Raw genomic sequence first — 27833 nt, 5'->3', positions numbered from 1 at the left:
TCTTACAATAATGTTAAACTCCTTAAGGCACATATTGCATAACTTGCATAACAAGGTGAACTGTCAAAACCATGAGCCGTATAATTTCTGTCAACACCAAAAACTTCTACAAACCTGATGTCCATATTTATTTACTTGAGTCATGTTCCTACCTTTACCTTTGCAAACAACTGCTGCAATTGTGCACACTTCTCTCTTGTTTTGTCATCTCTTGTATTTAGTCTCTTGTTCTTCACTCTGACATGCTGCTGTAACACAATCATTTCCCACTTTGGGATCAATAAAGAACATCTATCTATCTGTCTGTCTGTCTGTCTGTCTGTCTATCTGTCTGTCTGTCTATCTATTTATTTATTGTTTTGGTTCTTTAACAGGTGGATGCTGGTGTTTGAAAAGTGTAAAAAGAGAGGAAATGACCAACAATAACCACGAGGATGTGAAAAACATTTTCAAACTGCAGCTGCTCGGGAAAAACTTTCTGCTGTGGAAAGTGGCCACCACATAAAAACACACTGGGGCGAGATCCAATCAAATCCCTGCAAACGTTTGACAGACTCGACCACTGGCCAATGGGATAAGTGTAAACATGCTAGTGGGGGCGGGACTTAAGGTATCCCAGTATCCTCCACTCCAGGCGCTTTGTTGTTCTTACGGGACAGAAAGACGCAGAAAATACTCGTGAATTAGCCCTGATCGGCCCGGGCTGAGTGAGGATAACGTTTCCCCGGGTTTATTCAGTCTGAACCGGGTCAAAGCGCAGGGTTAAACCGATGCCATGCGGGGGAAACACGCGCATTTGTGGGACTGAGGCAGCTGAGCAGTGAGCTAGCATTAGCATTAGCTTCCTCCCCCCAGGAGAGAGAGGGTGTCCGGACTGGAGCGGAAGAGGAGAAACCCACCGGGATGCCTCACGCAAGTTGGGGGAAACTGTATGTTACCGTCCCGCCCGGACTCCCTGGGCTTTAAACACGAAGGATGTGCCGGCGCCGCTGATACAGAAACTACCAGAAGCGTTCGGCGGCGGTCCCGTGGCCGTAAAACGTGCCACTTTAGCGAGTTAGCCACGTAGCCTCCCGCAGGAAGACGTTTAAAATGGCGGAGGGCTGGCCCGTTGCTTCGGCCCTGGTCTTCGTGCTGCTCGGCCTGGCTGCCGGGGCCCTCGAGGCTTGTCCGGCTCCGTGCTCGTGTTCCACAGGGCCCGACGGGTCCCGGGTCCTGGACTGCAACAGGAAGAGGCTGTCGGCGGCTCCCCTGGACCCAGACGAGGGGATAACACAAGTGTGAGTGAGCCAGCACTGATTCCAACTGCACTGATTCCAACTGCACTGATTTGTTGCTGCTCCACGGCTGCAGCGTTACACACCAACAAACACCGTTTACATCTTAATATTCCCCATTTGACCTTCACTCTATTAGATGCTATTTATTAAGTTTGCTCTTTGGGACATCTGCTAATTGTAGAGTGTTTTATTATGATTTAAAAATAATGATAATCAAATTCTAACTCACTTAACCAGTCACAGTGAAACAAGCTAAATTGTAACTGGGATATTAACCTAATAGTCTTTACACTCAGTTTATTAAGTACACATAGGTCATCTAAATCAGCCATTAACAGGTTTTATTACACACATGTTGAGTCCTGGTTTGTGCTGCTGTTATTTTTATTACCTTTAATTACAATATTTAATCAGCATGTAAATATTGGCCCATTGACCGGCACCCTGTAAGATGTTATCATGTGTAAATTATCTCTCTTTAGTTTGCTCTTTGGGACATAGGGTAATTGTATAGTGTTTTTCTTATAATTAATTAAAAAGAATGATAATCAAATTCAAACTCACTTAACCAGTCACAGTGAAACAAGCTAAATTATAACTGGGATATTAACCTAATAGTCTTTACACTCAGTTGTCAGTTTATTAAGTACACCTAGTTCAACTAAATCAGTCAGTACAATTGCGACAATTCTCATAATCTTAAGCATATGTGGTTTGTGTTGCTGTAATTTCTATTACTTTCATTCCAATATTTAGTCTACATTTATCATCAATAATACATATTTGGTAGAAACACTTCAGACTCCTAAATACCATGAAGTCACTTCTCTTCAACAAAAAATGAGCATCAGGGTTGTGGTTTCAAGCTCTTTATGAGCAGAGACAGACTAACATTTGATAAATGGTGAAATATTTTATAAACCCGACTATGTGTCTTACCTGTTCACTGTACTCGCACAATGCAGAGGCTATATATCAATATATATTGGGCTTTTGTTACATTGCTATTGATAAAAATGATATCACAATAATTGCTGATATTGTTTTATTGTCCAGCCCCAGTATAAAGTATCAATTTGTTGTTTGTTGCTGCGGCGATGTATATAAACATTCATCACCTAATGTCCCTTTTCTGTTGATTGTCATTTCAGCACCATGAATCACAACGAGCTGACTGCTCTTCCGTTTCTTGGAGATGTTTCCTCAAACATCACCTCGCTGTCATTGTAAGTAAACACTCCCCTTCTGGGTTTCCTGTTACATAAAAGATTCCCCCATTTATGTCAAAGACACACACTCTTGATGACTTTAACTTCTGTGTGACGTTTACTTACATGAATCAGCATGTTTCATTTGGTACAAATATGGCATTAAACACGAACTCTGAGGCTTTAGATGTATTTTTATGTGTCGTAGACAAATGTACTAATGCAAAACACTTGTTTTTTGTTTGTTGGTAGAGTGCACAACAATAGATACTTGTTTTCATCCCCTTGCTTTGAGTAAACCGTCAACATAGCGTGCCATAGTAATCAGTAGCATTCTGATTTGGAGGACTAATACGTTCTTTTTACGATTCAGAGTCCACAATCGGATCTCAGAACTGTCGATGCACCAGCTGCAGCCCTACATTTCCCTGGAGACGCTGGACCTTACATCTAACTCGATCTCTGAGCTCAAAGTTGGATCCTTCCCCTTCATGCAGCTGAAATATCTGTAAGTCTTGATGTTCATCTCAGTCATACTACAATTCTTTCATGATCAACAAAGTTAAAGTCAATTTATCCATAAAATCAGCTGGACAATACAATAAAACTAGTGAGTATTAAAAGTGTGTATACATCTCCGAAGGCTTCACATAGTTTTTTGTGTTACTTGCTAGTAACTAAAGGTGTAAGAAGGAGGAATGGGCAGAGGAGTCTGTATAATACAACAGTATGATGATGTAGCATTTATGGCTGTTCTAGGTATTAAAGAGCCCATATTAAAGCAGAGCAGTACTGCACTGACCATTCAATTCTAAATAGGTCACAACACCAAAGACACCTCGTATTGGTCAGTTTGCTGTTGATAATGAAGCATCTTATTGTAGACAAACAGACTTTGTTGGCCTTCTCTTGTGGATATTCACACGTACAGTTGGCGTAAACAGAGCAAACTTTATGTTCCTGACCAATTTTCGATCTAACGTTCCTGCTCTTTTAGGAATTTGAGTAATAACAAGATCAGCGTCCTCGAGCCCGGTTGCTTTGAAAACATCTCCAGCTCCCTGCTGGTGCTGAAGCTGAACAGGAACAGATTAGCTCTGCTGCCATCCAAAGTCTTCAGACTTCCTCAACTTCAGTTCCTGTAAGTATTGTACGATTTTGTTCATGATGCCAAACTAAAATCAGTGTGGAAAAGCCAAGAATTAAGCTGCTGATAGTTGGCAGACACATCTGTTGGTTTTAATTCCGTTTTAACAATTCCTTCTTGGCAGAATTTACTATGAATGTTGCATTCACCCTCTTATGTTTTTCATAGTGAAATGAAGCGTAACAAGATCAAGATAGTGGACAGCCTCACATTCAAAGGGATGGACTCACTGAAGTCACTGAAGATGCAGAGGAATGGCATCACTAAGCTCATGGATGGAGCCTTTTTTGGACTTAACAACATTGAAGAACTGTAAGTACAGTGCTATAGACTCTCCTTTAAAATGACTTTCAACATTGTGTTCATCAGTGATAAAGACTTAAAAAATCTGGATTTGTCCTTGAAAAAAATAAAACAATATATGTCATAACAATTATTCTGTTAATGTCATTATGTTTTTTCCCATTTGTGTCTCAGAGAACTGGAGCACAACAACCTAACCGAGGTCAACAAAGGTTGGCTGTATGGCCTGCGCATGCTGCGTATCCTGCGGGTCAGCCAAAATGCAGTCAGCATCATCCGACCAGATGCCTGGGAATTCTGCCAAAAGCTCGAGGAACTGTAAGTGTGTTTGCTTCACAGCTAAAATCCTCATACAGCTAAGAGTCTCCACTTTCTTTCATTAGCCCAGAGCTCTGAGATTCATTCTGTATGCTCAGAGGACTTACTCTTATTCCCCTGCAGTTTTGAGACGTATCTGGAGCTGATTTCATTGTGCAGAATGGTTTTTGAATGCTGACTCACATTTACATGTAAGACTGGTGTCGACTGAGGGGAAGGCTTGAACTAATCCTTATCATATTTGTCGTTGTTTTCTGCAGAGACTTGTCCTTTAATCATTTGACTCGACTGGAGGAGACGGCTTTCGTCGGATTAAGTTTCTTGGAGAGCCTGAACCTGGGAGAGAACTCCATCAGCCATTTGGGAGAGGGAGTGTTCAGTGGTCTGTCAAGTCTGCGTACCCTGTGAGTTATCTGCCTGTTTAAAATATCTCCTCTTTGATCTTAGAAGTGTAATGAAGTTTACTTTTCAAAATATAACCAAGTCCTGACATGTTCTTGGCTCTGTGCATTCTCGTGAAGGCTGCTGACAAAAGTAGGTCTGCTTGATTCACCCTTCATGTCTAGGTCTAGTCCTGTCTTGAATATGTTTCCTAAGTACTCCTAAGTAGTTTAGAGAAATAACATTAGAAATCGTGTGTGAAATTTGAAGTCTTTATCCTCAGATATAGTCTTTGTTGAGTTCTAATTCTGTCTGTTTGTTTTCCTGTTTAGACTTAGATCAAACCACCCAATGTGTAACTTCATAGTATCCTGTTCTCTTGGTTAGCCTTACCCTCTGTCCTGCCATCCACTGCGGGTATCATGCAAATTTCACATGAGTTTCAATGTGAAATCTCTACAAGACAGCTCAGTTTTACATTAATGAGAACTTTACCATGCACATACAGCGGGGAGACTTTCGTGGATAGGAAAGTGGTCTCAGACATTTGAACCCCACTGTATAAAATATCTGAGATGCAGTGAGTCTGTTTCATCCGTGTAAAACCTGTGTAGAGGGTTGCTGTGGGGCTTTCTCAGGCTTGAGAAAGAAGACATGTCTCTACAATGTAGCTGAGGCAAGAGGCCAAGAGATGAAGGTTTGTTAATACTTGTGCAGCGTGGGAAGAGCAAGACCTTTTTTCATATTTCACCAAGCAGCAATAAATTATGTCCACGGGGCCTTTCTTTAAATTGCACAGCAGCTCTGGCTTTGTCGGGGGGAGAGATGGTGATTTTTTTTTTTCTTTAGGGTGTGAAAATAATTAAATATTATGCAGTCTTCTGTTTATTAAGTTAATGGGAGTTAAGCGTAACAATGTTTTCCTTCTGTATTTATGAACCCCCATAACAGTGCAGAAAAAAATAAAAGACATGGTCCAAATGTGGTGAAAGTCAGCAGCTTTTACATATTTCGACTCGTAAAAATGAATGTGCCTGTCCAAAATACTGCACAATCATTTAAATGTCATATTTAAATTCATACTTAGGTCCTCACCCCCTGTCTGACCGCATTTAGTACATTTTTATCCGTGTATTTATCAAAATATATTTTTCACCCATTACCCAACTTTTTTGTGGATTCCCCCGACCTGATGCCAGACTCTGCATTCGTTTATAATCCCCAACAGAATTTTCACAATTCTGTGTTGCAACCTTGTATTCTTCATCAGTCATACATGTGCCAGCTGCAAGTTGAGAACTGTTGAGCTAAAACCAGAAAGGAGTCATATTTGGGAGGTTGCCCGTCCTCGGAGCTTTCATGGGAGAGTTCCGAGGTTCTCTCAGAGGTGGCTGGGCATGAGGAAAGAGAAACAAAAGAGCCCGTGACCCGTCCTGTAAACACAAGGTTTCCAGTAGACCCGTGAACTGTAGCAGTGCTAAACAAAGCCAATTAATTCCTCCTCATCTGAGCAGCAGGGGCAGCCAACTGTGACACTCTGTGGACGCAAGGGTGTCTCAAATAGTTAGTCTCCCGTCTGAGAATCACCGCCACTGACAATCACAGCGGAGGATGGAGGGTCTCTGTGGTGTTTGCAGGGAAAAAGCTTAAGATGTTCAGTCCGTGTAGAGTGTTTAATATCCAATGTCTCTTTGTTTTCCAGAGATATCCGCAATAATGAAATCTCGTGGGCCATCGAAGACTCCATTGGCGTATTTAATGGAATGAAGAAGCTGAACACACTGTGAGGAAAAAACTGATTGTGCAGATAAATATATAGATATGAATGAATAGATTTAATTTCATACATCAATGCATGGTTGTGGAATATAATTCATTTATAGAGATAAAACATGTGCATCTTAAATTATACATCATTGTTCTGGTGTTGATTGTTAATTGATAAGATTAAGCTTTATTCTCATAGATGTGCTTGACTTGGAATTTTAAGTTTTATTTTACTGTTAAGTTGTTCAAGTTTATTCTGACTTTTTATTTATTCTGTCACATGTCCAAATTTAGCTGTAGCAATAGCTGCTGACACTCTGGTTCCACTGTGCAATAAAATATTACCCAGGAGCATAAAATGAAATATTTTCCTCTTCCAGAATCCTACAGCGGAACAAAATCAAATCAATCACGAGGAAAGCGTTTGAGGGCCTGGAGGAGCTGGAGCACCTGTGAGTTAAACCACTGCAGCATCCTTTTTCTCCACACGGCCACACGTCCGTCTCAGGAGGATCTGTTGTTGTTGTTGTTGTTGTTGTTGAATGATTAAATATAGAAGAGAGCTTTTATTACCACGGTGCTGTTGTTGCCTTATGCTTGTGAAATGGGACGCCAGTCTGATCAAATCACATTGTAGGTGAGTCTAATCCATATTTCTGTCCCCCTCTGCAGGGACCTGAGCAAGAATGGCATCATGTCGATACACCCGGAGGCGTTGTCCCACATGAAGCTCAAAGTGTTGTGAGTAGATGCTAAACTAAGCACATTTGAAAGTCAATCAACTCATTCATCATTGTTGGCCACAACTAAAAGTAATTATAACGATGAATTAATGGTTAACTGTCATGATTAGCATTTAAATTGTCATATTGTTATAGGAGGAAAATCTCAACCACTGAAATGTGAGGAGTCTTTGATCTACTGTAGCTTTACCGATGAATTAGTAAAAAGGGGAGAATAACTTTACTTCATTAGCTGTTAAGACATTTGTTGTCTTACCAAAATCCACACATTTATTGGCTGTGATATTTCTGATGCAGCCTTCGAGTTGTAGCATCTTTTTAGTTGGGACAGATGTCTCTCCTGCCCGTGTGAAAAGATGTTGGAAATGTCAAGTCTCTTGACTTTTAAAGTTTTTAATCAGCCCGTCTTAGGAGTGTCTCTCAAGCAGCGGTTAACGAAATGCACCAGCAGCTGTCAAACCCGGAATACGTGTCATGACAGCAGTCATATCCTCATGTGATTAATTAGTCTGCAGCTTTAATAGACTATGGCACCATTTGCCTGGCAAGTGGATAAATTTGCTTTGACAGAGAACTAAGCCAGAGGAGCATGATGGCAACACCCATGTAATTGAAGTGTATTTTAGGACAAAGTGTGGTAACACAGCCTCCTACAGGCTTTTGTGGCTATTAATTTAGATTTTGATCATGGAAACTTAAAAAAAAAAAAATCAAGTTAGTACGAATATTACATGTCTCTGAATAATTCAGAAAGTGTTTGAATGCCCCCAAACACTTTCCTAAGTATTATAAGCTGTATAAGAAAACACAGCTTGATCTTAATATAGAGTAGGGAACAGTTCTTTCTAATCGAGGTCAATTAAATCTTAATTTCAAGGATGTAAATGCAAATTTGCTTTTAGAGATTAAACCATAAATCCCTTTATGGAAACTTCTCAAAGAAATCCCAGAAACCTCACAATGTGTTTAATTTTTGCTCTACTTTGATAATCCAAACTAATCTTACTCTCACTCATCTCGTGTTTCCTCAGTGTCCTGAACACAAGCAGCTTGCTGTGTGACTGCCACATGCAGTGGTTGGGGCCCTGGCTCACAGACAGTCTGTTCCAGCAGTCTGTCTCTGCTGTCTGTGCTCATCCGGCCAGTCTACTTGGTCGCAGCGTCCTGACCATCAGCCCGGAAGAGTTTGTTTGTGGTCAGTCCCGGTCTGATATTTTTTATTTGCTCTCAGTCTGATCCAGTTTCAAAGGTTTCATAAACTTCAACTTCATAAAAAGTCCAGATAGATTCTGTCTGACTGCAATGTTGTCATTCTTGTATTTGTGTAATTTAAGAGGTCTGCTCTAAAAAATATAGATTTTCTGACGTTAAGAAAAAAGCTGACGGAGTCTAACACTCTCTTTTATGTCCCTGCCCCTCCACAGATGATTTCCCCAAACCTCACATAACAACTCACCCAGAGACGTCGGTGGCGCTGCGGGGGAACAATGTGACTTTGAGCTGCGTTGCCACCAGCAGCAGTGATTTACCGATGACCACAGCTTGGAGGAAGGATGGGGAGGTGCTGTATGATGCAGAAGTGCAAAACTACGCCCGGTTTCAGGAGGGAGAGCTCATCTACACCACGATGCTCCACCTCCTTAATGTCAACTTTACTGATGAGGGGCGCTACCAGTGTGTGGTCTCCAATCACTTTGGCTCCAACTACTCCAACAGGGCCAAGCTTACTGTCAATGGTGAGTCTCTTTTCAGAAGAAAGGGATTGATGACTGTCACTGCCAGTGATTAGTGTTTCTCTTGTTCTTCACCCAAGCTTTAAGGCGATGTTGTTGCCAGCATAGTATAAATCCTCCATCTGTGCTTAGAGGACAATGCTGTGACTGTCAGAGAATTTTGAAGGTAGCAGATCCACAAGATTATTGCAGCCATTGTTTGATCTGACATCGATATATCTCTGCTTCTCTGTCCCCCTCTCTCAGAGCTACCATCTTTTCTTAAGACTCCCATGGACCTGACAATCAGGACTGGGACAATGGCCAGGCTGGAGTGCGCGGCCGAAGGTCATCCATCACCCCAGATTGCTTGGCAGAAGGACGGAGGCACAGACTTTCCTGCCGCTCGAGAGCGAAGGATGCACGTGATGCCAGATGATGACATCTTCTTCATTGCTAACGTGAAGACAGAAGACATGGGAGTTTACAGCTGCACGGCTCAGAATGCAGCTGGTAGTCTGTCGGCAAACGCCACTCTCACCGTCTTGGGTGAGTCACCTAACTCAGAAGCAGAGCCTGTTACAGATGTTTTACCACTGGGTCATTTCAGCTGAGTCACTCTGCTCAAACTGGCTCCTTGTTTATGTCTGTCATCATTACATTCTCTTATTTATATTTACACCACAACAGTTTCAACTAGTGACAACATAAATACAAACGTTGTTATGCCTTGACCATGGAAAATATTTAAATATGGAAAGGAGTGACACAACAAAAACAATTTATATGATCACATTCCTTAATGAATGGGCTTCTGAAGTTTGAATTCAGCTACAAACTGGTGAATAAACATGTTTGTTATTTTAAAATCTATTCTAAAAATAACGAATCTGACCTCACACGCATCTGTCCAGACAGTGTGACACAAATGCCGCTGGAAAAATCATTTAAAAAAAAAAAATCAATAAACCTGTTCTCCTCCAGAAACGCCATCCTTCATGCGGCCGCTGGAAGACAGGACCGTGGCTCGTGGTGAAACTGCCGTGCTTCAGTGTATAGCTGGAGGCAGCCCTGCCCCTCGTCTCAACTGGACCAAAGATGACGGACCCCTGGTACTGACAGAACGCCATTTCTTTGCCGCCGCCAACCAGCTACTCATTATTGTAGACGCCGGTCCTGCTGATGCAGGGAAATACACCTGCATCATGTCGAATACTCTGGGAACGGAGCGCGGCCACATCTACCTCAGTGTCTCGCCGTCGCCGAACTGCGATACGGGTGCAGGGTACGACCAGGACGGCTGGACCACAGTGGGCATTGTGGTGATCGTGGTGGTGTGCTGTGTGGTCGGAACCTCGCTGGTCTGGGTCATTGTGATCTATCACATGCGCAGAAAGAGCGAGGACTACAGTATCACAAATACAGGTCAGCAATTTAGACATATAAACATTATGATATAAAATAAATGCGTTTTATCTAAAGAGCGCTGCTTGGAAAACATGAATTATGTGTGTGGGGGAAATCACTTTGATGTGAGACGACAGCTCTCCTCAGCTCTCGATGCCTTGAAACAAAATGTGCCTCTGTCTGTTCCAGATGAAATGAATTTACCGGCAGACATCCCCAGCTACCTGTCCTCTCAGGGAACTCTGTCAGAGCCGCAGGAAGGATACAGTAACTCTGAAGCTGGCAGCCACCAGCAACTCATGCCTCCTCTCTCTAATGGATACGTCCATAAAGGGACAGATGGTGAGTTATATTTGACATGTTTGGTTTATCATCTGGATATATATCAATGCATGTTGGAAAAACATGTTCTAAGCATACAATACAGCAATTGGTGCTTTAAAACTTGCTACTATAATGGCAGATTTGTCATTTAGTAAGAGAGAACACTTCTCTTCAGAGGTAGTGGATATGTTCATACTGAACAAAAAGTAAAGTAAAGGTCTCTTTTATCATCCCTTTAATATTTATATGAAGATTTTTCCCGTTGGGTTATGTCAACATTTTGATCACAAAAAGGTAAAACCCTTTGATATTACAAAGATTACACAATTATTGCGTGGTTACAAGAAATGAAATGCACAGTGATACACCGCCTCGTCGCCTGCCTCTCATGCGAATCCATTCTGAAGAATACATTTCAAACGTCTTTTAATTATGTACAGTTTTTCTGATTCAGAGATTTCAGATGCCTCCTCGCTCATTAGGTCCTTGTGTCTGTTTTTGTGTTCGGGATCAAATCCCTGCTGAAACGAGACCCTGACTAATTATCACCAATGTCTCAGGTGTGTGTTATGGAGACACGAGCAGTGAGGTGGAAGCGGAGGGGAATGGCGTGCTGCACTGCAGGGTCGGCTCTCTGTTCACTGGCCGCAGCAGTTTCCACCCTGGGGATCCCCGTGAGGGACTAGCTGGAGTCCCCACAGGTTAGTGTCAACCACACACAAGTGATGATGTGGTTTTTATTCCTCGGCGTTGGTAGCAGCCACGAGCAGAAGCATTATGTGCTGGGTTTTCTGTTTGTCCATTGACATGAACACAATAGTAAATGACTGCTTTGAGAGATTTGCCACAGATGTTACATATTACACATTAGAACTTGAGATATAAATACATCTTTATTTATATACACGAATAGTAGCCCAATGTACAAATATTAAAGATTGTCTTAAAGGCTTTAGAAAGATAATCCTGCTGGATGTTTTTTCACCAGGTCCCAGTGTAACAATCTTTATTATTATTTCATGGGTATAGTTTGCATGTCCAATATATGCGAGTGTGTAAAGGCCATAAAACAATGATTAAATGACTTTTAATGAAATTCCAAACAATTCTTTTGAAAACTGAAATTGTTTTCAGTCCTGAAGCAAATGAATACTGTCAGTTGTTGTTAGAAAAATGATTAGTAATGAGTTAATTAATCTGAGTGGACTTGAGAGGCCATTTCACAGCCACTATCAATCAAACTGATTAAATATTCTAATGGTGCTGCAGTTTTGAAAACAAACAACTCACTGTTTGTTGCCACGTTCTTCGACAGGTGGTGCTGGTCAGCTGGTCATCTGCTCCGACTGCTACGACAACGCCAACATCTATTCCCGCACACGGGAGTACTGCCCGTACGCCTACCTGGGAGAGGACGACCCGCTGGACAAAGCTCTACCAGGCCTGAAGGAGAACTTCATTGAGCACGGCCAGCATGTGGACACGGCTCTGGAGAACCTCATTAGCAACCAGGACACGTCCCTCTTCCTCACCTCACATGACAAAAGGTTGAGCAGCCACACCCCCCCGGAGCACTACGCTAATGGTGAGACCTGGAAACAGAAATTCCCATTTTACATTTCTAGAGCAAGATGGTGAATGTTTAGGGTGAAATATTGAATTCATACCATCATGCAAAATATTAGGAAAAGAAAAGCAGTAAGTGTAAAAAACAGTACCCCTCAAAAGCAGAAGGAGACGTATTGAAATTGCTGCTTCAATCCAACCAACACTTCAAAATCTAAAGGCATCAAGTTACAATGACTTAAAGCTGTGAAAATCCTTCAGAAACTTCAGTTTTGCTTCATAAATTACCTTAACAATAAATCTGTGATTAAAATTGGTGTCCATGCAAATTTTCAGCTGATCAATTAATTAAATCAATTTATCCTGTCTGCTTTTACAAAGAGTATGTGGTGGAGAATCAGTCAGTGCCTGTAACGTGTCGCCCTCTAACATTTGTGTCTTATCTTTGCAGATTCCCTCAGCAGGTCATTCTGGGGAGACGGGGAAGATCTGTCCTCCAAACCTCGTCCCGGAGCGTCCCAGCACCCAGTGACTGTTCACAGGACGCCTCCCCTGGTGTCCACTGCAGAAGGGGCAGAGGAGCACAGTGAGGCAGAGGCGGACTACTTCCCCAGCCAATGCACACAGGACCACAGAAGTGCCTCTAATAGGACTAACCCTCAGGAGCACCCTGCTCCCACATAGGTCCTCACAGTCCATGTTCTGCCTCTGACTCCTTGTCGCTGCCCCCCTCCCCCTCCTTTTCACCCACTACCTCCAAAGAGACTCCTCACATTCTGCCAAAGATGCTCTCTTGTATGTTTACATTCCCCTTTCACTCAAGAGGACACGCTAACGTTCTCCGCTGTGGAATGACTGCTGTGTCAGGCTGGAGAAATGGACCGGTGATTAAAGTGACCTCCTCCTCGACACCTCCACCTCTGCAGGGCTCTTATTTCCCCACGTCCTCCGCCACTCCTCTTTTTTCTCTTCAGAGAGAAAGCTATGAATGTATGCTTTAAAGAGCCATGTTGGATGGGATTGTCCCTGCTGCTGCTGCTGAGGGGCTGAAATGGTTTGTTTCATCATTCCTGGTACTGACACCACATGACTGAAATAGACATTACAAACCATCTCTTCCCAACTCGGGGGGAGGGGGTTTAAATGGGGGACAACTGTAGCTCCCTCACCAGCAGATTGTGGTGGTTAATATAGGGAAGAACCTCAAAAGCATATGTACCACATTCCCACAGCTTTTCTGACTGTAAACTATGCTATCTAGTATCCTGTTATGCAAATTCCAGAGACAGTTGAACACCAAAACGTGGTGTATATTATGAATATATATGAATATATCCTATATCATCTTTATCTGATCTTGTTTTCGTCCTGTGTCAAACACAATCGCTGTTCACTTCACTTCATATCTTCATCATGACGAGCAGTTTGGGGAGAAATCTTCTTTTGCACATGTGACAATCAGTTTGCTGGCTATTTTTTTCTCCTGGTTGTCTTCTCGATGGCCTTATTTTTAACAAGGATTCTCAGTAACCTCATCAGGTGACATTATGGTTTGTATACTGGATGCACTGAATTGTTTTTCCCTTCTTTGTCATGTCTTACAGGCACTTAATGTAATGGAGGTAAACTTTTACACGGAATACATGCAGTTAGCCTGGAAACTAGACCAATCAGCGAGCTTCTGTTTGTTTGCTCTTGCAAATGGGTCCGCCCCCAACCGCCTGTCTGCGCAGACAGAATTCCTCCGACCTGCTGCTGATGTGGAGAGGTCGTTTAAATCCATGATCACGACTGTATCAAACAGAACTGGACATTTTCTCTAAAAGAAAAACAAAAGAAAACCTGCACTTAGGCTACATCCATACGTGATCCGCTGCCGTCCACACTCCAGAGGCCTTTGTGAATATAAACATACAACTAAATGTATTTAGAGGTTCCAGACCCATTTGTAAATGCAAATCGGTGAGATAGTGTCAGGTTAGCACGCCATGTTATTCTGTGAGGATTCATCACCGCCATCTTTTCCACAAAGTTCATGATCCTTACGCAGAAATTGATTAAGCCTTAAGTTTTCACTTGGGACTGTGAAATATGAGAATGTATTGTATGATTTTATACATGTATGTATGTATGTAAGTATGTGTACATAAGGTTATCGTCCATGGCCTATTAGTCCATTTGCAGAGAGGTTTGAGACGTAAGCTGCAGTAACTCTATTAACACTAAGCCTTTATTGTCCCTCCCGGCGCTGTCCAAATGTTTTTAAATGTTACAACACATTTCCTTCAGAAGTTGTTTTTTATTTCCTCAACTGAGACTCTTTCAGTTAAAATATCAAACAGCCTTCAAACTCAGCAATACCTTTTTCCAAATGTCAGCCTTCGCTTTGAGGATGTGAAAATGAAAATGCCTTTGCTGTAAAAGAATGTGGACGTGTTTCAACAGGTTTTTATCTCTGGTTCTCCTTAAAAAACCTCTGTACTATCGCAGCTCGGTGAAGCTCCGATCTGATTGGCTTTGTTTGTGACTGGCCTTGAAAACTTAACTATGTGCTCTAGATATCTAGTTTAGAGTTTGCAGTTTATTAGGTACATGTAGAAGTACATGATTCATTTTAATCCCAACATTCCTGCAGTAAATGGATGTTATGTCTGACAACCTGTATTTTCTAGTTTTTTTTAAATTATCATTTCCATTTGTTGATGATCATGACTGCTACATTCTGCTCTTCTATTTGTGACCAAGGAGAGATTCTCATCTTCTGCCTCTATTATCAGTGGTACGCTGACGGCTCTATCTACCCGACACAGGGCGCCACCAAGCGCCACACACGTGTCTTAGTTTCAGACCAACACGTTTGTTGTTTTTCTCGTCCAACAGCCAGATTGTTTTCATGGCAAGTGCACTTGCGTGTAGATCTTCCGCCAGGAGCACACCTTGCTTTCAAAGGGAATGGGACATGGTACTCTGGTTGGTTTATTGCATGTTACACCTAAAGAGACTAAGCCTAACCCTTTTTAAACCATGCAACTGCAGAAACCTTTTTTTAACTATTAAACTTGCAAAAGAGGATTTGGATCTGCCCTGAATGCACTAGCTTCCTGTTCTCAATCAATAGCTACTCGAAATTGACATGTATTTGTTAAGCAGCAAAAAGTTTCATCACACTTTCTGCTTCTCTCTGGTTTGTGCAGACGCTAGTTTCATTCTTGCAAACCTGTTTTCATATTTTTGTCACTTTGCTGGAATCAGAACATCCCATGCCTGTTTCTTCAAACGGCAGAAAACTAATTATCTCTCCTGACTTTCCTGAGTTCCTTTTGTACTCGACACACTCTCTGTTTCTGTGGAAGCAGATATCTGATGTTTCTTTATGTTCTCTGGCTTATACCTCTGATCATTTTCATGCCCCTTGAAAAAGTAAAAAGGAAACTTACATGTGACAACATGAAACTTACAGGAAACTTACATGTCCCGGGGGGGGTAATACATCGATTCAGTATTTATTATTTTCTGCCGACCCAGCCTAACACAATGTGCATTTATAATGTTCTACTCTCTGAAACGTCCTTTATGACTTTATACCAAAGTTTAGCAGTAACTGCTCTGGCAATATCCAATGCTGCTTTTTTGTATTGTTGAAGTTTTTCATTTTGTTTAGTATTTTTGGACCTTATTTACCTGTACATTCTGTAAAGCATGTCTAAAGAGACTTTTTGTTACATAGCCATTACTCCAACATTAAACATGAATTCTGATAATTTGGTTTGGATCTTGATTGTCTGTCCCAACACGTGTTGAAATAGGATTATTTTCAATATAGACTGAGCTGTTTGTTTAGTCGCCCTGTCAGTAAAACTTCAGACCAGAGTTGTTCTGTTTTTCAGAAGCCAAGGTGACATTCTCGAATAGTTTCTGAAGCTGGAACAGACAAAAGTTTGACATTTCTTGGTTGAAAAATGTTTGCTTATAAAATAGTCTGACTTTACAGATCGTTAGAAGGCAGAAAGAAGAATGAGAGAAAATGTTCTTGCAGGATTTGATTTTAGTTGCATGTAATTCCAGAGACGAGGCTCTAAACCACAATATGATTTCTCTGCACTGCGTGGAACGATTTAAAAGGCCAAGTCACCTGTAATCTGGATTTATTCATGTGAAGCCAACTCAAAGCCGGCTAATATCAGCCTTAAAAAACTGTGGATCCATCATCACTCTTGACGTGAGGAAATGGAACAAATTTTTCCTGCCTGTGTTGCGGCGGCAGGTCCAGAGGCGTCGTGTTTACAGGTTGTCAGAATGTGTGTACGTCCATGTGGTCGTCCATTGGAACATAATCCCTCAGGAACAACTCAAGTAAATTTCTTTAAATTTGACACAAACGTCCAATAAGAGGAATTAAGTGGTCAAAGGTAAAAGTCACTGTGACCTCACAAACCTTCCTGGAAATTAGTCAAGAATTCATTCGCCAATAAGAAGATTTTACAAAAATATCTGATGAGATAAAATGATGAATTGATGATATTTTATATCCAAAAGGTGAAATAACTATTCAACCCAATGGTGAAGCTTCAAAAACAAAGAAAACTTGAAAAATTAAGCTGAGAAAAAGAAGATTGTTCACCAGCTTGAAAATAAAAAAGTCCCATTTGTAACACACACAGGAATTAAGTTTGTTTAAATCAAAGTTAACAAGTTATGTTTGCAAAATTGATAACTTAATTTGTATGTGTGACCAATTAAAGTCATTCTTTAAATTGGTAAATTACTCAAAGGGCCAAACTTACAAAGTTTTTAACTAAATTAAGTATTTGTCTTAAAGTATTACAATTGTTTTAAGAAAACCCATGACACTGCTTAATCTTGTTTTTATGACCCAAAACCTAAATTTGAATATGAATATTAATAGAAGTTTTTGAGTTTTTGAATCGAATTGTGCACTTTTTTGTGCCTTTTCTCCAAATCCAACCCTCCACTTCCTGCCTCAAACTCAAGTGCACCCCCCGACTCGTCCTAAACACACTCCAGTGGACAACAAGTGGCCCTTAAGTTGTGTGAGCCGCTCTGGAGTAAAACGCCATCAGAGATTGCATGGGAGCTTCAACACAAAGAGCAGCCAACAGGATGTGAACTGATTCTCTCGGTAGAGGGGCAGATCCCATCCGCCCTGCACCAGGGAGAAAACATCTGAGGGAAATTGTCAGGAAGATCGTTTCCATTTATCCTTTGTCATTTAGAGGAGCCATTGAAGATCAAGTAGTGGGTAGTGGATACCGAGCAGGTGCAGAGCGGAGCTGACAACCAGACGAGGGGGAACATCTCCATTTACCTACAGCACTTCTTCTCTCAGACGTCATTCACACACTGGGGCAAATTGGGGGTTCAGTATCCGGCCAATGGACACTTCAACGTGTGGATTGGAGGATCAAACCGCTGACCTTCTGGTTAGTGGACAGCTCGCTCCACCTCCTGAGCCACAGCCGACCCCAGGATTAATGTATTTCACCCTGACCTAGAACGGCACAGACCTCCACCTCGCGTAAGGCCCAGCGTCACTTTAAATTCAATCAAGCTGCTCCACCGACAATCCCCTGAATATATAGTCCCCTAAATGTGCCTGGGGTTTTTTTCATCAAAAGGTCCATGAATTATTCTCTGAGAAATCAGTGAAAATGTCAAAACACGCTCTGTCTCACTATGTCAAAGTAAGTGGTGGAAAATTCCCGGATTCGCCCCCTGATCCGAATCTGCACTAAAATTTAATGGATTCTTTCTAAACCACATCCGTCCACCAAGTTGTGTGGTGATCTGTCCAGTATTCTTTGTGTAATGTTGCTGACAAACAAACCAACAAACGGACAGGGGGGGAAACAATCATATTCTCGAAGCATGAAAAACAGAAGCAGCACAAATAAAAGAGTCAATATTTCACTTTGACTTTAAGCTTCATTTCAGGTGTAAGTCAATCAGTGGCCCGGGTCATCCACAGAATAAGTCATTATTAAAAATGAATGTGGCACTAAAGTTTTAACTTAAGTGTCTCTTCAAGATAAATCAAGAAAAATCCAGAAAAGGGAACAAAAAACTGTTCTTTGATTTATCATAAATGTTACTTATTACTTACTTATTATTGTGACTTTAAATATGGAGAGTGTGCATTCCACTTTTAGAACTAAGAGCACAGGCTGAAGACCTGCATTATAGTTTAAAAAAAAGTAAAGTATTGGTCTTCAGTGGTTTATTTAAAAGAAACTCATTCAACACTCCAGAGATGCTGCCCTGATGTCTGAGCTGATGTTTCCTCTCGTGGTTCTCGTTGCATCAGTTGATTTTGTTACTCAGACAACACATCTTAAAAATCGACGTGGCAACTTGGACAGTACAGTTTGTTTTTATTGGCTCTCTTGTAAGACGTGTGCTTTAGTGATGATCTTCAGGTGCCTAAAACATGTTGGGCTGCATTAAACAGATTCATGTGAATATTCTATTTCCTCTCGTGTAGAAATAAAGACCAGACACGTGACAACATTAGTCAACGTGGCCCAAATGATCCAAATCCACCAAACTGAACCGGGGAGGCTTTGTTTGGCTAAATGGAGCTGTGTGTCATTAATAACACACTGTGACACAGGATGAGTTATCCCTGGAGATACAGTGACATTTACAAAATGAAATTATCTTTCACTTCAGGTTTTCATCATCATCATTTCTGTTAAGTTTTAGTAACGTGAAACGGATATAAAAAACAAAAACAAAGGATCTGTTACATGTAATGCAGTTTGACACCTGTGCACATTATGTATGAGCTCTCAGGAGTGTCGAGGTGTGAGCGCAGGTTCCCCTCGAGGGAAAAGGTCAGATTTACAGCTGCAGACCCACTTGTGCATGGTCACTGCCCTCGTGCACAGGAATAAAGGAAACGGCATGAAACTGGAAAACAAAGCTGTTTTATATAGAGTGATAAGTAACGATTAAATCAATTAAACCCGTGTTTAATCATGCATGGATTGATGCAGTGGAGCATAATGAAGGTAAAAGACCTGAGGGAGGGTTGAATGGTGTGGAGTGCTCTGCTATCTTCAGTAGGTGGCGCTGTGGAGACATCACCTGGCACCCCCCCCCCCCCCCCCCCCCCAAGATTAATACTGACACCACTTTACAAATTAAGAGTCTTAATTAGGTGTAATTTGTTTTGCACGCTTAATATCAGGATTACGTGCTCCGTGTGGTTTTAGTTGGACTCACATGTTGCTCTGGTTCCGTCTCACGTGCAGGAGTAGATCTGTAAAAAGCAGGTCAACATTTGGTTTTGTTTTTCACGCAGGAGCTGAGATGAGAATATGTCACAGTGAACATCAGGTATATGATTCGGTATGGTTGTGTTTTATTTCATATTAAGTACCACAGTGCACCGGAGGATGGCGCTCGCAGGAGGCGGCTGGAGGACGCTGCTGCGCCGCCGCTGTCGCTGTGCGTAAAGGGGGCGTTCCGGAGCCAGGGCACGTCTCAGTTGGCGGTACCAGGTGTGTTCAAACCTGTGGCAGCCGGACGGTCGTTCCCTCGGCTCAGTCATCACCACATCACTGGCTGGAGCTCAGCTGCACGAGCCGCCTCCCGGTGAACGCTCGCCGCCTCCTCCTCCGCAGCCGCCCACAGGTATGAGGGGATTTCTCGTTGACGCACCACGTTTCAGCGACGGACAGCTCTCAGTCTAACGCGCACTCTTGTTTACATCCCGGGTTTTGGCTACGCACGGATATGGTTCCAGCGCACGGAGCCTGTGATTGCTGGTCCATTTTCTAAACCCACCGCGGTGTTGTTTTACGCACGGGGAGCGCGTGGATATTACTGCAGCCAGCCGCGGCAACCGTGCGCGCACCGGAGCACAAGCCCGTGGGATGACAGACCTCGGCGGCGTGGCTGACGAGTGAGAAGCAGCCTCATTAACGCCAGGAAGATGAAATCCCCGGCAGGTCGGGAGGGAAACACAGGAGGGTTTATTAGGCCGCGTCACCCCGCGCTCGTTTAACCACAGCACACGGAGGCGACTGTTCCCACTGAGCTCGTTCGTTGTTGAGCAACCAAAAGGGAGGAACCATGTCCAGGACACTGAAGAAGAAGAAACACTGGTCCGGGAAAGTGGTGGAGTGCGCGGTGTCATGGGGGAACCTCGGAGACTTCGGCTCCGTGGTGGAGGTTCTCGGGGGCGCGGAGATGGGACAGTTCCCGCACCTGGGCCAGATGAAGCTGGACGTGCTGGTGTGCCACGTCGGGAAGCTGCCGTACTACGGGGACGTGTTGCTGGAGGTGAACGGGACGCCCGTCAGTGGACTTACAAACCGCGACACCCTGGCTGTCATCCGCCACTTTCGGGAGCCGATTCGCCTGAAGACCGTCAAACCAGGTGCGTCCTCCCCCCCCCCCCCCCCCCTGCTCTGCGTCTCTGTTCCCAACGCTGCCGTTACTACTGTTACTGATGTTTCTGTGACACCCGAGTTGTGTTTGTCAGATGAGGGTTTTGATATGTGGCATCCTGGCAACACAGAAACCCTCAGGATTGTACACACGCACCCATTAGTGCAGGGAACAGTTCCCATCTCTGACTCCAAGTCTCTGATCACAAGACAAATTAAGTTAAATGTGCAGAAAATAATGATAAATTGCAGTAAACATAGATTTTTCATTTAATTTTATAACTTGCATTAGTTTTATGTTTTCCCGTGAGGTGCGTGTTGATTAAATCATTACAAAATAGAACAAAAAAAGTGAGTTTAGGTGTCCTGGCACTGTGTCCTCCTCCTAAAGGACGCCCAAGACTTCCGCAGCCACGCTCCAACTGTCCCATAACAACTAATTGCCCACCCACTTTTTTTATACAGGGGGATCAAATAGTGATAATGGTAATAATGGCATGTAGCCCAGTAGGAGCCTTCTAGGCTAAGTGCACTTACATGCATAGAAATAAGGCCTAATTACATCCTCCATTATTCAGGCTACTCTTGCTGCCCATTGGCCACAGCCTGCGAGAGTGGTTTCGCTGTGTTGCCTCCTGTTGTCCCATCATTCCGCATCCAGCTCTCAAGAGGATGCTGGCTGCAACTTCCAGACGCTGATAATGAGGTCTAATAGCTGTAATGGCTCGGCGATGCTGCTGCCTGTGCTGCACCGAGGGCTTTAGTGGCACTGGAGTGAAAGTTGTGTGTGTGTGTTTATGAGCTTTGGAGATGATTATAGTTTCTTGCCTTTTGTATGCTGGAGCTGGAATCTCTGAACAACAACTGAGACTGTTCAAAAGGTTACATCAGCAGCAGCAGCAGCAGCAGCTGAGTCCTATAGGACCGCAGGCCAGGATCCCTGAAGATCAGCTGTGTTTGTGCACATGCTTACTTACTGTGTGTGTGTGTGTGTGTGTGTGTGTGTGTGTGTGTGTGTGTGTGTGTGTGTGTGTGTGTGTGTGTGTGTGTGTGTGTGTGTGTGTGTGGTCATCCCTACTAGTTTACCTCCATTTCTAATCAATATTTTATTGATTTCTTTTTCTTTCTTTTATCAACAAACGAAAAAAGATTGGCCTCCTGAGTCCAGTGCCGATCAGGGTCCAAACACGTGAAGGTGTGTGTGTGTTTCATGCCTCTACACTCCCCCGGAGCTCCTAACACCACGCTCTCTGCCCCACTAACCAAGGATGATTAATAAAGGGCAGGGGGAGTGAGTGAGGGAGGGAGGGAGGGAAACAGAGGGAGAGAGAGAGAGAGAGAGAGAGAGAGATGCATGGGGAGAAAAAAAACATCAGCCCTGACTTTGGCTCCAGGCTCGACTCCCACGCGATGCTGTTGTGTTTTTGCTCTTTAAAGCTCACAGGGAGATAATAGGTGGCAAAGATGGCAAAAAATTCCTCAGCACCCTTTTTTCTCTGCTGTCACTCTCAGCAGTCTGGCTCCGATGTCCATGTGCTGCTTCATCAGTCGGATGAAAGGTTGCACCAGCATGGATCAGCTCTTTAATGTAGTGTGTGTGTGCAGGGAGGCCTTACAAAGCCGCCCTCCCTCTGGCATCAGCATACAGATGGGGTTGTTATATTGTATGATTACGTATCCTGCTTGGGTGCACATCTGCGACGTGTGTATACATTCCTGTGTGGTTGCCTCATGTTTAATTCACACCTCTTGCATAATTGAGTTAGTGAGTGGATTTTCGCAGTGGGCCAAGGGGATCAGCTGTTACCAGGAAGCCCGTGATGACGTGACGGCGAGCGTTAGAGGACGTGTCTCTCTCTCAGTCTTCCAGATGTTTCCTCCCCTGTTCCCCCTCCCAAGATCCTCTCGTGTCCGGCCTGTCTTGCCCTCCGGAGCTGGTGCCACGCTGCTGCTGACGGTTGGGGGTGGAGCTTTGGGGGGGAAAAGAGATGCAGAGCGTGCACGGATGCAAAATGCAGAGATGGGGATTCGAGGGGAGGATGGAGATGGAGACAGGATGCAAGATGCAAGTCTCTATGGAGACTATTATCTATCTCAGTCATTGATCGAGAAATGGAATGTGAGCTGAAAGAGTTGCACACAGAGCTACACTCACTTTTCCATAGTTTCATCATATGTTGTCAAGGGGTTGCCAAGACGCCGCTCTCACATGCATGCATACATGCGCGCTCACATCCATACGCTCTCTCTCTGCTTTGAAATGAAGTTCACATTAAGCTCACACCAACACTCAACATTGTACGGTTGAGGTGGATGTGCCCACGGTATCTTTGATTAAGCCTGGAGAAGCCTCTATTTACAGCTCAGTGCTCGGCGCAGGAGTCTATTTTTTGCTGGTATCCCCGGCTAAGGATCAGAAAAGACGTGTGTTGAGAAGCCGGATGAATGGCATTGCAGAATTCCTTCTCCTGCACAGCTACTTTCTACTGTGCCTCCATTATACAGCACAATATTAAAGCCTGCAATCAAAACACACATACAACCTGTAGCCTTTTATTTGCAGCTGAATGGATGATGACTCTGACATCGAATGAATAATTTCACACTGGACGCTGTGTTGTGTGTTTTTACTTGACTGATATTAGGTTCAGTAAATGTGCTGCAAAACAGACGCACACAGCTTCTACATTTGTGTCTTCTGCTAGTAATCCCAGATCTCTGTATCTCGAGAACCTCTCATCTCATCAGCTTCTCACTTTGCATGTGTATCGTTAAGGGCCTAAAGAAGTGCAGGATCCATTCTAGGTGGTGGCGATGTAATATGTACTATTTAAATAACATTTGAAGAAACGGGCGACCAGAGTCGAGCGTCGGTGAAATTTTAATTAACAGGTGAACAGCTCTTTGTGCAGGAGCGGGGGTGCAGCGTCAGGGTTCTTGACTGCAGGTCACTTTTACATTTCAGAAAGAAAAGCTGCAACCAGCATCACCACAGGTCAAACTAACAGCTCATTCCAAACAAGCAGGTTTAAACAACCTCGACACTAGTAGTTTGAATTGTGGTATAATCACAAACCTGATAATTAAAGTCATGAAGTCAAACAGTTGTCAGCAGATCGTAGGTGTGTTTAAATAAAAATTATATTTAACTTTAACACCGAGAATCCTTTGGGAAACAATTTTTTTTCTATTTAATCTTTATTGATCTTAATGGTTGTTAATTGTTGGTGTTAAAACACATTATCTGCAGATCGTTTCTTTAGGCTAATGAGTTTTAGAGTTTAATTTAGTTCATATTTACCTTTTGAATTTAGAGGGTAAATAACTGAGTTTGAGCAGCACTGAATTCCGCCGTCGATAGCGACTCGTTGCCTCCTCACTTTCAGAGTCACATTCGGATTTACCTGCTTCCGCTCACACACCCGCACATTTCCATTACCTGCTGATCAGGCCAATAGAGAAGAATACATAGTGACATGAGCCCCTAAGCCCCCGTATCAAACGGCAATAGCGAGTGTGGGTTAATCACATTAATGCACCTCTCATATCAGGAAGTGCCTCTCAATGGAATCATCCACTCGACAGGCGATGCTTTGTCACTGCAGTGATTTGCAGTCGGCTGCAAAAAAAATAAAAAACGGGGGATTGAGAGTGAGAATCCAGCAGCCCCGAGAGGCCGGTCAAATAACCAGAGACATCTGTTCTTCTCGCCTCGGAGAAGTTTCTGACAATCTGCTGAGTGAAGGAGGAGAGTCGGAAAATCACAACACAGCAAACTGAAGCTGAACGAGCTCAGTCTTATATCTCCTTTTAAAATAAGCAGGTGCACAGAGTTTATAAATAGAGGTGATTGAGTCCGTTCCCATTGCCTGTAAAGGAGCTGGCCTTTCTGCTTTTTGTTTCCCGCCATGTTTGACGTCCCGAACGCGCGGGAAACTCTCACGCCTCGCCGTCTTGCAAAAAACATTAAGTACGCAAATGTTCATAGTCATTTACGTGCCAACGCCCGAAAGTCTGACTCGTGCCAAAACGTTGCACGGAAAAGGTGCAGCGTCAGGGTTTAGGCTGCCAAAATAAAGAAGAAGAAATTAGCGTGTTCACCCAGGTGTCATGTTTCCATCACTGCCGATTAAAAACAGGCGTCTTCTGCAGAGTCACTTCAAATGAATGGAGATTGTGTCAATTATCATTTCAGACAAAAGCCGGATATAAGTGAGCATTAGTGGGTTTCAAGTGATTTTAAGTGTTTTCTTAAATTCAGATTGGTTATGTTTTTGTGCTGCGGCTTCATCACTGACCCTAATGATCTGCTATCGGATTATTGACAGTTCGGTGCTTATGTGGCTTCTTTTGCTCGTCTTTGAGATTCTAACTGCACTGTTGCTTAGTATGCGTGTTCCTGTTTGTTGCCTACAGCTGTTCTGATGCTGCTTTCTAGGCCGGTCGTCTCTCGGAAGAAGAAAAAGATTCTTTCTGTCACCGGTGTCAACTGGCGCAGATTAAAACGGGCACTTTAAAGAAAATCAACTCTAGGTGAACTCTCGTTGGACTCATTAAAATGCAGGTATCGCAGAATGTAAAGCAGAATCTTGCTGAACCTCTGTTGGACACTTGTAGGAATTATAAGACTGATATTGCATCCGCTGCTCTTCTGCTGCTGTATTTATTGAAACTCCCCAGCTCCTATGGAAGAGCTTATAGTTTTATGCACGTCTCAGCCCATTACTTGCAAATATGTACTGTCTATATGACTGCTGACCATTTTCTAAAGCACGCTGCAGTGTTTGAGCCAAATATGTGTTTTTTCCTCTCTCCTACCTTCCAGGGATCCACTGTTCTCAGTTCATTTCACTACAAAATTAAAACCACTCAGCAGAAACTGTCATTTAGGTGATTCATCAGAGGGGACACCATTTCTGCTTTTCTTATTGAGGAAGTTATCATTGTGTGGTCCTGCTATTTCCCAACAGCTGCACCTCCACACAATGACAATACAACTTTAACAACGACGAGAGCAGACACGATCTCCGCAGGCTGATTTTCATTCTGCTGTTCTGGAATGGCCGTCGACCTGGAAAACACAAATTCAAAAAGTCTGAGAAAATACTGAAGTTTATTATTTGCAGATATGTGCTAAAAAGCTGGAATGGCTGGACAAAACAACTCACTTGGGTCATATTGACCATGCACTCTTCGTTAGTAGATGAGTTTGTGGAGTTGCCATGGAGACGGAGAGGAAAAGATTAACAAAGTTATCTCTCTGCATCCTTTGGGAGACACGATTGTCTGCAACAAAAGTTCATGTTAATCCATCCGATAAACGTTGAGACGTTTCAAAAGGACAAATGTGATCCTCATTGTTTCACTAGAATCAGTGGATCACCAGTGTTTACATGATTCACCCTGATGAAGGGACCATGGATGTCTGTACGGACGTTTTGTCCATCACACACATCAGTTGACATATTTCAGCATGAACCAACGCTGGTGACTGACAGTTATTTCCACCCAGAGAGCCATGCACTAAAATATTGTAAGTGCTTTATCCATTTTTATATCTAATAGCTTTAGATAACATCCATCCATCCCTCTGAGGGTCACCGGTGGCCTTGAGCGGCTCCATGCTGACACTGAGCGAGAGGCTGGAGAGGTCGTTGGCGTATCACAGGGCCGACATACAAAGATCCGTTAAATAACATCCAGAAGAGGCTCTTGAACTTATCTAAGAGTGACTCGTTTTTTTTATATATATATATATATTAAAAAGACAACAGAGCAATTAAAAAGCCATCAGCAGCCTGACTCAGTTAAAGACCGTTCTACAGCTGGTTTCCTGGTTTCCTGTCGTCCCCCAGTGACGACGAGAGCGATTAAAACCAAGTAACGGTTTCGTTTCAGTTCCTGCAGCACATGCAAACTAAATCACAGCAGAGAGTAAAAATAGAAACAAAAACAACCAAACAAACTGGAAGAAATGCAAGTGCGGTTGACCTAGTTCATGAGATGTGGCTGTGGAGAGTTTTCCAAAACACAACTCGATTAGCAAACGTGAAGGACAGGTCAACATGGCAGGGCCCGTATTCAAAGACGTGTTCATTAATATCCAGGTGAAAATCCATTGAAAGGAACTTGACAGGTCTTGATGAAGAAGCACTCGAGCTCATCTAATAGTTCTTCGAGGTATATGGGACACACAAGGTGGGAACAGCTGCTTTAAAGTGTAATTCCAGCAGCCGATGATTTGAGTCATGACTCTTAACCCTCACCGGTGTTTAAGACGCGTTGGTGCGTCACCACGTCGGGTTTGTTCACGCTTCACGCAGGAAGTCTGTCAAACTCGAAATGCACGACAGCGCTGGAGTATGACAATTAGCAGGAGTGTTGTTCCATCAGTGAATATTCTCAACCTTCTAACCTCACCTCATTAACGTCTTACATCGCTGTCTCCTTCCTCCCCCCCGCTCTCTTCGGGGACGACAGATCCACTCCTCTGCCAATAATGTTTATTAGAGCGAGTTTGATCTTCTATTAAAAATGCAATCTTTATAATGGCTGTTGTGATTTAAAAAGGATTCATTGTACAGCCTTATGTCCCTTGAAGATGAAATTTTAATGTGCCATGAGAAATGTGTGGAGCGTTGGGTTTGATTCTTTACATTTTAAAGGGCTTTGTCACATCGAAAAGTCTGAACCAAGCGGATGTGGGTAGTTTTGGTTTCACATTGTAATTAATTGAATACCTATGTGGACTGCGTGTACTAGACAGTGCGTCTGATGTCGGCGTGTTGTCAATTCGACTGTAACCGCTCTTCAGTACAGTAAAATGAAAGAACCAGTTCACTTCATTAACTTAATTGCCGCTGTAATATTCTCATCATATTACTCCCAGTTAAATGAACATCCTGGTTGTTCAAACATCATGTTGCCGGAGGTGAAGACTCCAAACATCCGATGAGTCGCTTCTTTATCTTCTCTCGTTTAATGATGTCACAACTTCCTGCAGTTGGTGCCAAAGTCCCAACTTCCCCCAAACAGATGTTTTCACAATGAAAACAAACTAAAATGTTTGATTTGTTTGTTCCGGACAGAGACCACCTCTTTCACACCTGGTGTTCTGGTTTGGACTAAACTGAAAAATCTGAAAGTCCAGACCAAACAATTTAGCTGTAAAAGGAAATATTAAAAGAAACAGAATATCATCAGCAACATCAAGTCATTTCAAATTTCTCATTATTGGCCTTGAGATGCCCTCAAACCTGCAGCTGC

General features: G+C 43.0%; 2 protein-coding genes across 4 annotated transcripts in view; both read left to right on the top strand.

Annotated features, from left to right (window-relative positions):
* Window positions 1–613: 613 nt before the first annotated feature.
* Window positions 614–14814, top strand: lrig2 (leucine-rich repeats and immunoglobulin-like domains 2). Its single transcript, XM_034584383.1, has 18 exons — window positions 614–1280; window positions 2432–2506; window positions 2862–2996; window positions 3486–3629; window positions 3804–3947; window positions 4113–4256; window positions 4517–4660; window positions 6340–6420; window positions 6785–6856; window positions 7077–7145; window positions 8179–8342; window positions 8572–8883; window positions 9127–9408; window positions 9844–10284; window positions 10456–10608; window positions 11151–11291; window positions 11906–12175; window positions 12608–14814. The coding sequence occupies exons 1-18, from the start codon at window positions 1093–1095 to the stop codon at window positions 12838–12840; spliced, it is 3192 nt and encodes a 1063-aa protein (XP_034440274.1). The 5' UTR covers window positions 614–1092; the 3' UTR covers window positions 12841–14814.
* A 5093-nt stretch (window positions 14815–19907) lies between these two features.
* Window positions 19908–27833, top strand: part of LOC117761478 (membrane-associated guanylate kinase, WW and PDZ domain-containing protein 3-like) — a 131381-nt gene continuing 123455 nt past the window's right edge. For all 3 annotated transcript variants that reach the window (XM_034585404.1, XM_034585403.1, XM_034585405.1), the window contains exon 1: window positions 19908–20557. In XM_034585404.1, the coding sequence (XP_034441295.1) occupies window positions 20251–20557 (307 nt within the window). In that variant the 5' untranslated portion in view covers window positions 19908–20250. The remainder of the gene's footprint in view (window positions 20558–27833) is intronic.

The sequence above is a fragment of the Hippoglossus hippoglossus genome, chromosome 5 (assembly GCF_009819705.1).
Source record: "Hippoglossus hippoglossus isolate fHipHip1 chromosome 5, fHipHip1.pri, whole genome shotgun sequence".
In the NCBI taxonomy this organism is placed as follows: Eukaryota; Metazoa; Chordata; class Actinopteri; order Pleuronectiformes; family Pleuronectidae; genus Hippoglossus; species Hippoglossus hippoglossus.
Note: the sequence above shows the minus strand (reverse complement) of the source record. Positions and strands in the feature narration are given on the sequence as shown.

Coding starts and splice junctions, on each gene's coding strand:
- lrig2 (XM_034584383.1), top strand. CDS start 1,093: ATGGCGGAGGGCTGGCCCGTTGCTTCGGCCCTGGTCTTCGTGCTGCTC. Junction 7,146..8,178: donor CACATGAAGCTCAAAGTGTT/GTGAGTAGATGC, acceptor GTGTTTCCTCAG/TGTCCTGAACACAAGCAGCT. Junction 12,176..12,607: donor CCCGGAGCACTACGCTAATG/GTGAGACCTGGA, acceptor TTATCTTTGCAG/ATTCCCTCAGCAGGTCATTC.